The 13,540-nt window shown below is 49.2% G+C and overlaps 1 protein-coding gene across 7 annotated transcripts in view; it reads left to right on the top strand.

The window, feature by feature from the left end:
* CD2H10orf90 (chromosome D2 C10orf90 homolog) overlaps nt 1-13,540 on the top strand; it is a 264,239-nt gene that overhangs the window by 228,334 nt on the left and 22,365 nt on the right. For 5 of the 7 annotated variants that reach the window (XM_042960021.1, XM_042960025.1, XM_042960023.1 and 2 more), the window contains one exon: nt 12,874-13,164. The exons of 1 other annotated variant lie outside the window; for it this stretch is intronic. In XM_042960021.1, coding sequence (XP_042815955.1) covers nt 12,874-13,164 — 291 coding nt within the window. The remainder of the gene's footprint in view (nt 1-12,873; nt 13,165-13,540) is intronic. One more of the 7 variants, XM_042960022.1, reaches the window with a different exon arrangement.

The raw sequence follows: 13,540 nt of genomic DNA, 5'->3' as shown, positions 1-13,540 counted from the left end.
TTCTGTTTCTCTGAAATGATGTCATGCTGCCAACTTGGCCATCCTGGGAGAGTTTATGCCATGCTCTCTCCGAGGAACTGTGCAGTTACCCTGTTAACAGAGCTGACCTTTGGGGGATTCTCAGTAGCTGATGTCTCATCTCCACTCACCAACAGATCGCTGGCAACTGTAAACTGTGCTGAGACACATCAGGATGTTTTAATAAATACAGAACAGGATTTTACAAACACACTTCTGCCGCTTCTGGTACATCAACAAATAGATAGGGAGTCACATTACAGAGGGAGTGAGAAATGACTTTAAACTCTATGAAAAACTGCGGCTCTGGAGGGTTTTTCAACCTATCACAAATGACCATTTTTGAAAGCATTTTAAGTTGAAGCTAACTTTGGACTTACAGGAACGGTACAGATAGACTAGAGTTTCCTTGCACAGCTCACCCTGCTTCCCCTACTGCTAACAGGTAAGATGTTAACAAGGACCATTTTAGAAAACGATTTTTAAAATTTTTATTTAAAAATAATTTATTTTTATTTTCTAATTTTTATCATTTTTTTGATGTTTATTTATCTTTGAGAGCGAGAGAGAGAGAGACAGAGCTTGAGTGGCGGAGGGGCAGAGAAACAGGGAGACACAGAATCGGAAGCAGGCTCCAGGCTCTGAGCAAGCTGTCAGCACAGAGCCCAACACGGGGCTCGAACCCACAAACTGCGAGATCATGACCTGAACCTAAGTCAGACGCTCAACGAACTGAGCTACCCAGGCGCCCCGAAGACTCACTTTTTAAAGGCTACTAGTTACTTTAAAGCGTGACCCAAAAGATTTCCTCGAAAGGCATCAGGATGAGAAGCAAAGATAGCTCAGAGCCTGTAGGAACTGCATGGAACCCGTGGGAAATGAGACTTCCCTTCCTATGAGAAGCTTTGGAAAGCCTGGTTGCATGCTTAGAAGTTTAAAAGTCCAACAAGAACCAATCGGTGCATCTTTTTTTTCCTCCCTTCATATTTTGAAATAAAAAATAAGTTGAATATCCTGACCAAAAAGAGAGGGGAAGGAGGTGGTATGGGGGGAAAAAAAAGCGTGCATCCCACTCAAATTCGGTATAATTCACTGCCAACAGTGCAAGTGTATATGAAACAATCAATGCCCAGCCGTATTAGCTGAACATTTGAAATGGTCAGAAGGAAGTTATTTTCTCTCCTCACCAACATGAGACCGAAAGAATGAAAGTCCATGGGGTCTCTCTGCTTTCTCCAGGCTCGTACGTCAGACGTTGCTCAGAAGAGCGTGCATATTTTTAGCGATTTTGCCCAGATTGCTCCAAAATGACAATTTTTAATAAGACAATGCTAAGTTTATTTTTTACCAAAAAAAAAAAAAAAAAAAAATCCCTCCCCTTTTTGGGCATAAAGAAGATGTGTTTTTACTAGCTGCCAATACTCACTGTAGCCTTTGAGAAACAGTTAAACATATTTCCATTTTTCTGTACCTAAGTGATCTCTTGGGGCAAGCCCATAAGCTAACTGTGTTTTGTTTCTTATGAATTACTCTCTGAGTCAAGAAATAAATAACTCAGGAAATCCACATTAAATGGGAGGAATGGGAAGACAGAGCATTTGTCTGGTGTGACACCACCTGTTTATTTCATTGGGCGATAGTGGCCATTCGGGAGGGAACTGGGACCGAAAGTGAAGTGCGTCAGCCTTGAACCCGGGAGAGGAAGGCAGAGAAAGCCAGCCGCCATCCGGGTCTCCCTCTCTGCGCATTGACTGCGGTCTGGCCAGCTCTGATTCAGGCTCTCTGTGTTGCTTGATTTATCCTTCGTTACTATTTTCGGGTGCCATGTGCTTCTCTTCAGAGGCCCTGGGGAGTCTCTCCAATTCTGATTTTCAAAAATAGTTCTTCAAAGGGCACAGCATTCTTAGAAGAAGATGCATATGGGACCATGTGTTTCCAACTGAGCTTGGTTTGACATGATTGAGGTTTGTACAGAGTGTCTGAGAAAACCAGAAAAATGATGTCAGCCAGGCAAGGAAGTGCCTCCAGCACTGAGAAGTAGAACCCAGAGCCTTTTCCACGGGAATCCTGCAATCTTGGAATTCACTTCCTTTCCTGACATGGAATCCTTGGAGGTATTTATATCTTCCCCAAATGATGTTTCCAGACCTTGTAATGGAAACGAGTGTCTGACTGGGGTTGGAGGGAGGGACAGGACTGACAGGGAGAGGCAGGGAGCGGAGGTGTCGTGTATCACGCAAGCCTGGCTCCTTCCTGGCCCCAACCCCACGGAGCAGCAAAGCAGGGATTCCTTACAGCCGGTGTCCCGAGAGTTCCTGTGCCAGTTGTCTAGAAACTGGAAAGCATCTCGAGGAAGGGGATTCTGCAGGCAGACCTCTAACTGGATCCCACACTTTTGTCCCGGTCCTTCATCATATATATGGAGCGCTTCAAACTGGCACTTCAATTGTGTTTATTTCCTTTACAACTCAGCGCGAAATCAATCCGTTTCTGGCTTTAGTCCAGTGACCACAGAGTGAGGGTTAAAGATTTGCTGCTTCCAGGACCTGATGGCGTCCATATTCGTGATCGTTGTATTAAATGAGTCCTAAGCAGGTTCCTTTTCTACGCCTTTTCGTAAAGAAGGGGAAAATGTGGTACGTATTCAGATTATGGCCAGAAAACAGCAAGTCCAAACAAGAATGGACCGTTCTGCGAATGCCGATGGCAGCCTCACATTGTGGAGGTCATGTGTGTCTTCTGCTTGCCAGCATTAGGCATCGAAGTATGGAAGCTGTGACGGGGGGCTCTAAAGCGTAGGATCGTGGGGCGCCTGGGTGGCTCAGTCGGTTGAGCATCTGACTCTGGCTCAGGTCATCATCTCACGGTTGGTGGGTTCAAGCCCCGCTTTGGGCTCTGTGCTGACAGCTCGGAGCCTGGAGCCCGCTTCGGAATCTGTGTCTCCTCTCTCTCCGCCTCCCCCGCTTGTGCTCCGTCTCTCTCAGTCTCTCAAACATAAATAAATGTTTTAAAAAAATTATTTTTCAACGTAGGATTGTTGAGATCGGCCTGTGTATGGACTGGCCAGGGGCTGAGGCCAGATTACTCACTCACTCACTGGCATCCCCCCACCACCCCCTGAACTGCCTAGAAGTGTTAGTATCATTAGAGATGTTTTGAGTGTTGCTGCCTTTGGCTTTCAGTGTCTTTTTTCCCACAGCACTTTGACCATGTTCATTCGCTAGAAGACCCTGCTGGGGGCTCTGTCACCCAGCTGCCACATATAGAACTCGTGCACTGTTCGTCCGTTTGGGCTTCTCAGAACAGGTGATCGCACCCTCAGCTCAGCGCTGGCGTCGGATCTGGTTGTTCGGGGCATCTGCCCATGGTCCGCCCAAATGCGAATCCAAGCGATGTCTCTGTCCTTACCATGGCAGGGCCATTATTCCCTGAGATCTGTCCCGCCTGCCCTGGGCTGCTTGCCGCGATCAGACAAGAGCAAATGGGTCAACGACACAGGAGAAGTCTGCACACCCGTCTCATGAGCCCCCTAGAGCGGTTTCCTAGTGGGGGGATTTCTAGGCCGCAGGTTGAGTTCACATGTGCTTCTGTTGGGCATTGCTAAAGTTCCCATTTTTCAAGTCTTTGTGTTGGAAGTCTTTTCCCTTTAATAGAGGAGTTGAACCCTTCTGCATTTATTGATATGACTGATGTTTGATGGGATCTCCGTCATAATTTCCTAATCTTGTAATTTGCATTTTGTTATATTTGCTGTATTTCTTTCTCAGATACACTCTTGGCTCTTTTGTTTATAATATTTGGGGAGTATTTAAGAAGGTTTATATCTTTGTCCTGGTGGTTACGTCTGTACTTGTGACTTTTAAAATGTCCTTAGTCCCTGGTCTGAGAATAGTTGAAGGTGGGTAGGAAAGGCCGAGAAACCAGGAGGCTGACTGTGGGAGTCTTTTAAGACTGTGCTTTCACATTCTTGTTCTTTTTTCTTTTTTTTTTTTAATGTTTTATTTATTTTTGAGATGGAGAGAGACAGAGCGTGAGCAGGGGAGGGGCAGAGAGAGAGGGAGACACAGAATCTGAAACAGGCTCCAGGCTCTGAGCTGTCAGCACAGAGCCCGACACGGGGCTCGAACCCACAAACCGCGAGATCATGACCTGAGCCGAAATCGGAGGCCTGACCGACGGAGCCACCCAGGCACCCCTCTCACATTCTTGTTCTTATGGGCACGTGGCAGGACCACGTGCCCCTCCACTTGGACGTTATGCTTTGGCTAAAAATCTGAGTGATTTGAGGGCTTGTGAGTAGAATTCCTGATGGGCCAGGGCAGACTGCCCACCCTCCTTTCTCCCAGCCTCAGTGGCCATGAAGCAGATGTCAAGGTGAGGTGTCCCCCAGCCTTCCAGAGGACAGCGATGGGCTGAGCCCGCGGGGCTGGCCCTCGGCTTGTGACTGTGCTGCACCCACCTGAGAATCAATTCAAATGCAGATGCTGATTCAGTAGATTTAGAGGCAGGGTGGGAGGTTCTGTGTCAGCAATGATGGAGTTCCTTGACCACATTTTCAGCAGCCAGGTGCTGAGCCATACGAATTTTTGTGTTTTTTTGTTTCGCTTCCGTATAACCTAATCTGGTTGCTCTCAAAGTGTGGTTCGTGGGGGAGCCGCCTGAGTATGACCTGCGAACTCAGAAATGCACATTTCTGCGCTTGGTGGGTTGGAAACCCTGGAGCCGGGCCCCAGATTCTGGGTTTTAGCAAGACTTCCACGTGGCTCATGTGCATGCCACCAGCCACTCCAGACCCATACTTGAGAGATGGGGGTGGTATCATGTGTAGCTTTGAGGAATTAGATGTCCATAAAGCTGTGGCTTAAAGTGTAAGGGTTTATTTTTGTGGTAAAGGAAGTCCAGAGGTGGGCAGTCCGGGGCAGGTCTGGCAGGCTGACCATGTCATCGGGAGCCCAGGCCTCTGGTTCTCTGCTCTACCTTCTTTCAGCTCTGACCCTCATTATTACACTCACAGGATAGTTGCCAGGGCTCCAGGCATCACATCCACATCCCCAGTAAATGCCAGCTGAGCATCCCCTCTTGAGACCTTACAGGAGTTCTCACAAAGGAGTTCGGCTTGTATCTCACTGGCCAGAGCAGTAGCCTATGACACCAAAATCGTGGTGTTCGCTGGGCTCACTGCCATGTTGAACAAAATGAGGGTTCTCTAAGAAGAAAGACCCAAATGGAGATTGGGTAGGAAGCCAGCCATGTCTGCCACAGAGATGGTGGGGACTTGAGGTCTCGGTAATGAAGAATAAAAGGCGTGGAGGGAGCAGTGCTCCGTGAGCTGGGAGAGTTAGTGGATGCAGTCAGAGAGCAGGGCACTCTGGGTGCAGATACGTTCCAGGTTTGGAATGTGGTTGTAACAGGGGTGGCTGCAGTGGACGTGATGTCACTGGTTATGGAAGAGGACGGTGACGGTCATTGGTTATAGGAGGGGGGCTGACACGGATGGTCCTTGGCATGAGGGCAGGAATTTGGTTGTTTTCCCTGCCGCATCCCAAGTGCCCTGTAACAGTGCCTGGCATGTAGCAGGTGCTCAGTGAAGGGTTGTTGAAGAGAAAGAGGTCGGGCGTTTTCCTGGAGAGCAGGAAAGACTGTAAACAAACCTTGCTTTCTCCTCTCTGGAGTACTCGAGACCCAGATGAAGGTGATGCGGTGGGACTCTGACCTAGAAGCCCCCAGCCCCGCCGCGCACGCGCACACGTGTGCCCACCCACGCAAGCGCACACACACCCAGCAGGCATTTTCTCTGCAGGAGCCTTGGCTGAGATTCTCCTCTGCGGTTCCCTTTGGCACCTGGCAGATCAGCCAGATTTTTTTTTTCTAACCAATTTTTTAACACGCAGCATTACCTGCTTGGTAATTGTCAGAGCCCCTGAGAAAAGCGAGAGGAGGAAGTGAGATGAAAGGCTGCCAGAATTAACAAGCGAAACAGAAAGAGTGGGCATCGACAGCCCTACGCACCCCCAGACAATACTGTGTGAATGAACCTGTACTTTTATGTAGCAGTGGGTGATCCCTGTCTGGTTATAAGTGAGATCCATAATAGAAACGAAAGAAATAAAGGGAAAAGTGTATTTCTCCCCTAGAAATGTGCCACACTTCCCAGAGAAAATCACTGTGAACATTTTTGAGTGACAGCTTGTCAGTGACTTTCATTTTTTATATGCTTTCCTATATTTCAAATTGGATCATTTGTTGCTTTTGTAAATTGGCAAAAGCCTTGTTTAAAGGAAATGTGCCTTGGTGAGAAAATTATCTTCCCAGACGGTTGCTTTGGGGAAATTTAACATCAAGTTTTAAGAAAAAGCTTAAAATGTGCTTGACCTGTGTTTCAGGAACCAGAGTCATGCTTTGGGATAGAGGAGTAAGGACAATCCAATAACCTGGGGCTGTCTTTCCTGAGCGTAGGGTAGAAAGGTGTGGTCGAATCATCACCCGGGACTTGTGTCTCTTGGTCATCACTTGCGATGTGTTACCTGTGTGTTACAGATAACAGACACGTTACGTGTGTGCAGGCACGTGTGTGTGCACATGTCTGTTTTCTTTCTGCCTTCCAGATACTTTTTGTAGGTACTGAGAGACTTTTGGTCATCAGCCTTAAGACCTCTAGGATTATGACAGAATTGGAAAAACAGTTCTGTTTATCCGCTGTTCTTTCTAGCTAGTCTCTGGGAGAGGGGGGCTATCAGTCATTTCTCTCTGCAGCGATTATCTGAGCCTTCACTGTAGGTGAGAGTTGCCTGCACAGTTCCCCACGTGGTATTTTGAAACTTGACCTTAGAACAATCGTAATGAATATACTGTGTTTTCCCCTTGTTCTCTGAATACAGAGGTCTTCAGAGATGCCTGCGCGGGCATATTTTGTTCTGACATCATATGGACATCGTAAGGGAACAGCACCTCTCCCCTCCCCCTCTGTGTGCGGATGTTCCAAAAAGGGAAGGCTCTTGTCATAGTTGGGAGCTGTTGCCTCCGGCTTAGGAGTCAGTTGCATTTCTCTGTTGCGGCCCTCTGCCCCGTTCTGTCTACTTCTTTGGGGAGAGACAGGGTTCTGATGTTTGATGCGTACAGCAGAGGGGACTGTTGACTGTCTAGGAAGGGCTGACCTTGGCAGGAAGTCTCATTTCCGGCAAAGGAAAGGGCTCGTTCCTCGTCGTGTGTTTCCTCTGGCCCAGCTGTCTCAGGACACCCTTCACCCTTGCCCTCTGAGTCTTAGGTTGCTGTCTGTTCTCCTGGGCTCTCCTTTTCCTTCCCTTTTCTCTTCCCCAAGGCAGCAGCGCTGGCTGGGCTCCTGCGGTGTGGACTGTCTCCACCCCCACCCTCGCTGGGGGAGCTGTTTATCGCATTTGCTGCCCTCCCCCTCCCCCTCCTGACTTCCTTCCTGGGCTGCAAGGGCTCCCCACAGAAACTTACCAGAAATTCGCAGAAACAATTATTCGCTGATTTTGAAACCCGAGTCTGGATTGGGTGGGATGCTGGGTACCACGTAGAGACCCATGGCCACTTGAACCTGCAGCCAAAAGGTGAGGCCTTGACCCGTAAAAACGAGAAAATATCCACCAGCCTTGCTCATTGCAGAACGTTCTTTATTTTCCCCCTTGGTAGTGTCTCTGTGGGCCAGCAAGTGACTTGACTTTCATTCATTTCCCCTTCTGCGCATTGTAATTGGACGTAGGGGGAGGTTTCCTCTCTCCCGTGAAAGGAACAAAGCACTCGCTGGAGAAGTTGTGTGCCATTGGGTGCCTGTGGGACTGCCTCCCTCTCTCTGTAACAGTCTCTGTGTCCCAAAATTAGCATGCGTCAATGCAGAGGATGCCTTGTCGTTCCCCTCAGCAGCAGCCCCCTGGGTCCCTGTGCCAACACTGGGGACAGCAGTGTCCTACCTTGAAGTGAGGAGAGTCTGAGATGGACCCCACGGTGCCACTCAGGGTGGCTTTCCAGTTGATTGACGCACAGACCTGTTGAGCTCATTTCTTTGATTTCCAGTGAGATGCGGCCTCACGGGTTTGCCGGAGGAGAGCCCCCAGGTGAGGCAGGAAGGTGAGCTCGGTTCACTGTACCTAAAATGCAGACATAAGGGCTCTGAAAAGGTGGTGATGGGGGAGGGCGGCCCAGGCTACAGTGCAAATGACATTGTCCTTGACGAGACCCTCAGGCCCGCCCGGCCATTGAGTTTAGAGACTCATATTTATGTCAGTGACCCAGAAACATCCACACGAGCTTCAGTTACTCCATTTCTAGGACCGAGTCATTTGTAATATGGTCCAACTTTTGAGGGGAGAAATATCACCACCAGGAACGTCGCAACAGGGGAGGAAAGGCATGCCTCGGATTCAGGGAAGCCGGCCTTGTCCAGAAATGTCTCCTTGGTTAATTGGCGGGGTCAGTCTGTTTGAAGAAGGCAGGAATGGGTGCAGAGGTAACCCTTCAAGAGGACCTTGCTGGGAGCTGGGTTCCACCTGCCACCCCAAAACACCTCAGACAAAATCTAAACTAATTTGGAGATGAAGGACTCTAAATCGTATTGTGTGTGTGACTTACCAGCCTTGGGCTCTGCAGTGTCCCTGGACAGCTATCTTCCCTGGTTCATGTGTGTGTTTTCGTGTCTTTTCACTCTTCCTTTGCAATTCACTGATAGAATCTGGCTGCTATACTGGTTCTTCTCCTCAGCAACCACTGTCCACTTTCTAGCTTCTGTCGTGAGCCCAGTTGTCACAGGATTGTATGCAACAGGGGGCCAGTGGCTCAATGGGGCCTCATCTAAGAGCATAAAAGAGTATGTACTGCCTAAATATTTGGAAAGAACCAGTGGAGTGTCTTGTTCTATCAAATTGCTTCATTGTGATATTTTCTGCACAGTGGAGGTAAAGTGCCTTGGGGAAGGGACACCTTTTCTTCATTTTGTACTAAGGACGGGCTAGTGTACCTGCAGGGGCGGGTGGCACCCTTACCGTGGCCCAGACTCACGTCTCTCGGTTGGCCGTGACGCTGTGTGTGTCCGTGAGGCTCCCCCGCTCCCCTGCCTGCCCTGTGCTTGGGTCAGCTCAGAGCCCACATCCGAGAGGCATCCTGCTGTAACTCCCCCTGAGGCCCACAGTGACACAGGGGGCGGGCAGAAACAAAGTCCAGAGCAGCTCACTCCCCTGGCCCTCTCCCTGCCGGCCAGCCCTGCCTACTGCCCAGGCTGCGGTCAGCCCCTTGTCTTCCGTCCTCATTCGTGGCTTAGCTCTGTCTCCCCCAGAATCCTGCCCCATTAGCTCTCGGGGAAGCTGTGGCCAAGCCAGCCTGCTGATCTCTCTGTTCCTGGAAGCTTTTGAGTAACAGGTGCTATGACAACCTGAAAACAGCCGGCCTTGAGCTTGCTATTGGTATTGGAGATGTATTGTTTATGGATACTGACACGGGTGGACAAATCCTAGGCAAGACTTGGTGACTCCTGGGCGGGATCTTTGGTTACTTTCCGTTCACCTCCTAGAGCATGGCACGGTTCCGGATAGCTGAGTTTGTGGGATACTTGAGCTATAGAAGATCAACCCACAGGCTAATGCATTTTAGGGAAGGGAACAGAGGGAACGTTACTATTTCAAGGGAACCTGCAATACCCCAGCTCTTCCAAATTCAGGCTCAGGAAGGAGGCTTTGAGTTTGGGTCCAAGAAATAGAAATGCCTGTAAGAGGCTGCTGCTTTCTTCATGCTTCTCTTAAGACTCTTCAGACAGGCAGAGTCTGCAGTGCGTGGGTCGTCACTGGGGTGATAGAGTTTAAAATTTGGGGCGTGAATCGAGAGCTCTCAGTCCAACCCACATTCAGGGCATAAGACAGAAAAAAGACGGCGTGTGCTTCCTTGCTTTGTGAAGGCCCACCGGAGGACAATTTCATGGCTGCTGATTGATTGTACTTTTCAGAATCCACAAAAAGAGATCTGATCAATAAGTTGTCAGGAGGGTCCTTCTTTGGCTGCGTAGTTTTCTCTTCTCCAGTAAACCAACTACATTCTATTTTCTGGGAGTCGCGTTAACTCTTTCAGGTCACAAGTGGACCACCTGACTTGCACAGAATGGTTCACATAAGAATTTACATTAGCGGCGGCTGGGGGGCTCAGTCTGTTAAGTGTCTGACTTTGGCTCAGGTCATGATCTCAAGCCTCGTGGGTTCGAGCCCCGCATCAGACTCTGTGCTGACAGCTCGGAGCCTGGCGCCTGCTTCGGATTCTGTGTCTCCCTCTCTCTCTGCCCCGCCCCCATTCACACTCCGTCTCTCAAACACAAATAAAAAGAATTTACATTAAGCCAGACAGACAGGTAACTGATAGGTGGGTAGGTAGGTCATTCCCCCGTAAAGAGCCAGATGCCAGAATGAAAGGAGCAGATTGGGAAGCACACTGCTGAGCGTTGATTTAGTTCTTGGTTCTTTAAGAGAGCTTCTCATGAAAGGAAGCAATGTGGAAAGGAGTAACTATTTTGAGACTCTTTGCTTATGACATTTCATACTTAAACAGAATGGGCAACATTCAGAAAGATACTTTCTGCACAAATTACAAAAAGCCCAACCTTTGCCAGAGGAGGCCATATGTCTTCTCCAAACGACAGGACTGACGATAACTGCCATTTTCTTAATACGTCCAATGTGCTGGGACCCAGGAGGGTGCTTCACTTCCTTCCGTTTGTTTGTGAGAACACGGAAAACCGGCCTCATCCCCCGTTGATTCGCTTGCCTCAGATGCCAGAGCCAGGGAGCACACGCAGGGGACCCTCTGTGCCCTGTGTTCTTCCCGCCGCCCTACACCGCATCACCACGCTCAACCTCTTCTCGTTGCCAGGGACACCAGGACTCGGGGACCGAGGGGCTGGAACGAATTACAGACAACTGAGATATTTTAAGAGAGGTCCCCGTTCTAATCAGTTCCAGGTAGTCATGGCCTTATTTCCTTTTTGTGTATGACATTGGAGAAAATATTGCTAGAACCTTCTAAGAGTCCTTATTACTCCAGTGGTTTCTAGGACTTTTTTTTTTCTCCCTGGTACACAAGGAGGTTTGGACACATGTTACTGGCAGCAGGGGCCCCCTCGCCCAGGTGGGGCCCTGCCCCTTGGGGGGCATTCACATAGCAAGGAGCTGGTGCCTGACGGAAGAGTCATTGCCTTATGTGAGATGAATACCTTTGGAAAATGTATAGGGTATTCCAAAAGCAAAGACGTAAACTAAAAACCGAGAGTACAAACCAGGCAAACGGTGGAAAGAAAGTCTCTCCCCCCACTCGCTGTTCCTGGTCCTGCACTGTCTTCTCCCAAGGTTTCCCGCACCTTCTGGGTCCTTCCAGGGATGTCCTGAGTATGTACGCTCTTACGAGCGGCAGCCTGATGCCCCGTCCTGCGTTCTGCTTCGTTCACTTGATTGTGTATCTCTGAGACCATTCCACATCTAGACAAGAGCCTTTACCCTGTTCTCTTCCCTTGCTACGAAGGCTGGATGCACGGGGATTCAGCGGTCCCCTGTTGAGGGGCATGAGGTGATTTCCAGACTTTTGGAGTTATGGTGTGGCAACAAGCACCATGTGGTACACATTTTCCATCCTCTGCCTTATTAGAAGTATCCCCGTGACCTCATCAATTACCTCCTACCTGTGTCCCTGCCGTAGTACACAACCTACATAAGTGTTTCTGTAGTCATAATGGGAGCTGCCATTTGTTAAGTGCTGGCTGTAATCAGGTTTGGCACTAAACACCTTACATGGATCATGATTTCTTTGTATTACCTCAATTTTAATGAATTTTATTTAATTTTAATTAATTTCAATTTTAATTAATATATTATATAAAAATTATGTAAATTGTATAAATGTGTGGTTCATAATATACATAGATGAACTTACTATGAAAACAGATGAAATCATACTTAGTGTTATACCTTATGATAGCATTACCTCGATTTTATAGATGGGGCCACATACCTTATCCGGAGGACAGGTAGGATTTGGACCCAGGTGCTCTGGCCCCACAGTCAGGGGACTGACACCCACTCTTGTGCCTGTTGTGGAGAAAGACATTTGAGTTTTGAAGGGCACTAGCGAGCAGTCTCTTTAGACCAAATGCGTGAGGCTGGTGTATATGCTTGAGCTCTTCAATGAGTTGGGGGGAAGTCCTACCCGGAATGGTGGTCACGCGCTAGGTGCCCACAAAAGCACACGCACGTTTGGCCACCGGCGGCTCCGGGGCTCCCGAGGCAGTGCTGCAGCCTATGTCCCTGTCTCCAGAAGAGGAAGGTGTGCAGAAGCCAATACGTTTGATGTGCACTTGTCAGATGTGGGTTTTTAAAATTTTTTTTAAGTTTATTCATTTATTTTAAGAGAGAGAGAGAGCACGCGCGCATGCAAGTGGGGGAGGGGCAGAGAGAGAGGGAGAGAGAATCCCAAGCAGGCTCCGGGCTGTTAGCGTAGAGCCCGATGCGGGGCTCGATCCCACAAACCGTGAGATCATGACCTCAGATCAAGAGTCAGAAGCTCGATTGGGGCGCCTGGGTGGCACAGTCGGTTAAGCGTCCGACTTCAGCCAGGTCACGATCTCGCGGTCCGTGAGTTCGAGCCCCGCGTCAGGCTCTGGGCTGATGGCTCGGAGCCTGGAGCCTGTTTCCGATTCTGTGTCTCCCTCTCTCTCTGACCCTCCCCTGTTCATGCTCTGTCTCTCTCTGTCCCAAAAATAAATAAAAAACGTTGAAAAAAAAAAAAATTAAGAGTCAGAAGCTCGACCGACTGAGCCACCCAGGTGCCCCTCGTCAGATGTTTTGAACACAGCTCTCATTTTATTTTTAGTAGAAACAAAAGTATTTTCTGGAAGCAGCAAGAAGCAACAAGGAGAAGCACGTGCAACCTTGTCTGCTCCCCCGGTGGCACAGAAGCTGGTTAAAGATTTCCTTCCCGAGGGGTGTAGCTCTCTAAGCAACACCTGTCAATCTAGCAACTTCTCTGAGCCCTCAGAGAGTCGACAGCAAAGCGTCCTGAAATCCAGAATCCTTTTTCCTGGGTTTTTTTGCCCCTTGCAAGATGTATGCACCTCTCCACAGGAAGACAATGGTGTTCAGGTAGAAAGAGAGTTCCCCAAAGGTAAGGAGCAAGGGAGGCAGGGTTGAGACGATGCCTCCTTGATATGCATACGGAAAATGGTATGACGTCTTCCTGAGCCTTGGCTCATGCGAGCTCACCGTACAAAGCTGTCCCTTCTCCACTATGTGAGTTGAGAACAAGCAGAACCAGCAGGTTTCTGTGGTGGGTGCGTTCTCCCTCCTAAGCGTGGAGAAGACAGCCCCGTGTGGGTCAGGCATTCCAGCCCTACTGTGCATGAGTGAGGTCAGTAAGGAGGAGAGCCACTCCCGGGTGTGGGGCAGCCTCCCGGGCTTAGCTAAGGAAGGGTTGAGATGCTGTTGTGGCTGCTCTGAGGTCCCCCAGGCTGCCTGTGGTCCCCTGTGACTGACTAACAAGG

This window comes from Panthera tigris, chromosome D2 (genome assembly GCF_018350195.1).
Source record: "Panthera tigris isolate Pti1 chromosome D2, P.tigris_Pti1_mat1.1, whole genome shotgun sequence".
In the NCBI taxonomy this organism is placed as follows: Eukaryota; Metazoa; Chordata; class Mammalia; order Carnivora; family Felidae; genus Panthera; species Panthera tigris.
The sequence above is the reverse complement of the archived record's forward strand: the minus strand, read 5'-3'. Positions and strand labels throughout refer to the sequence as shown.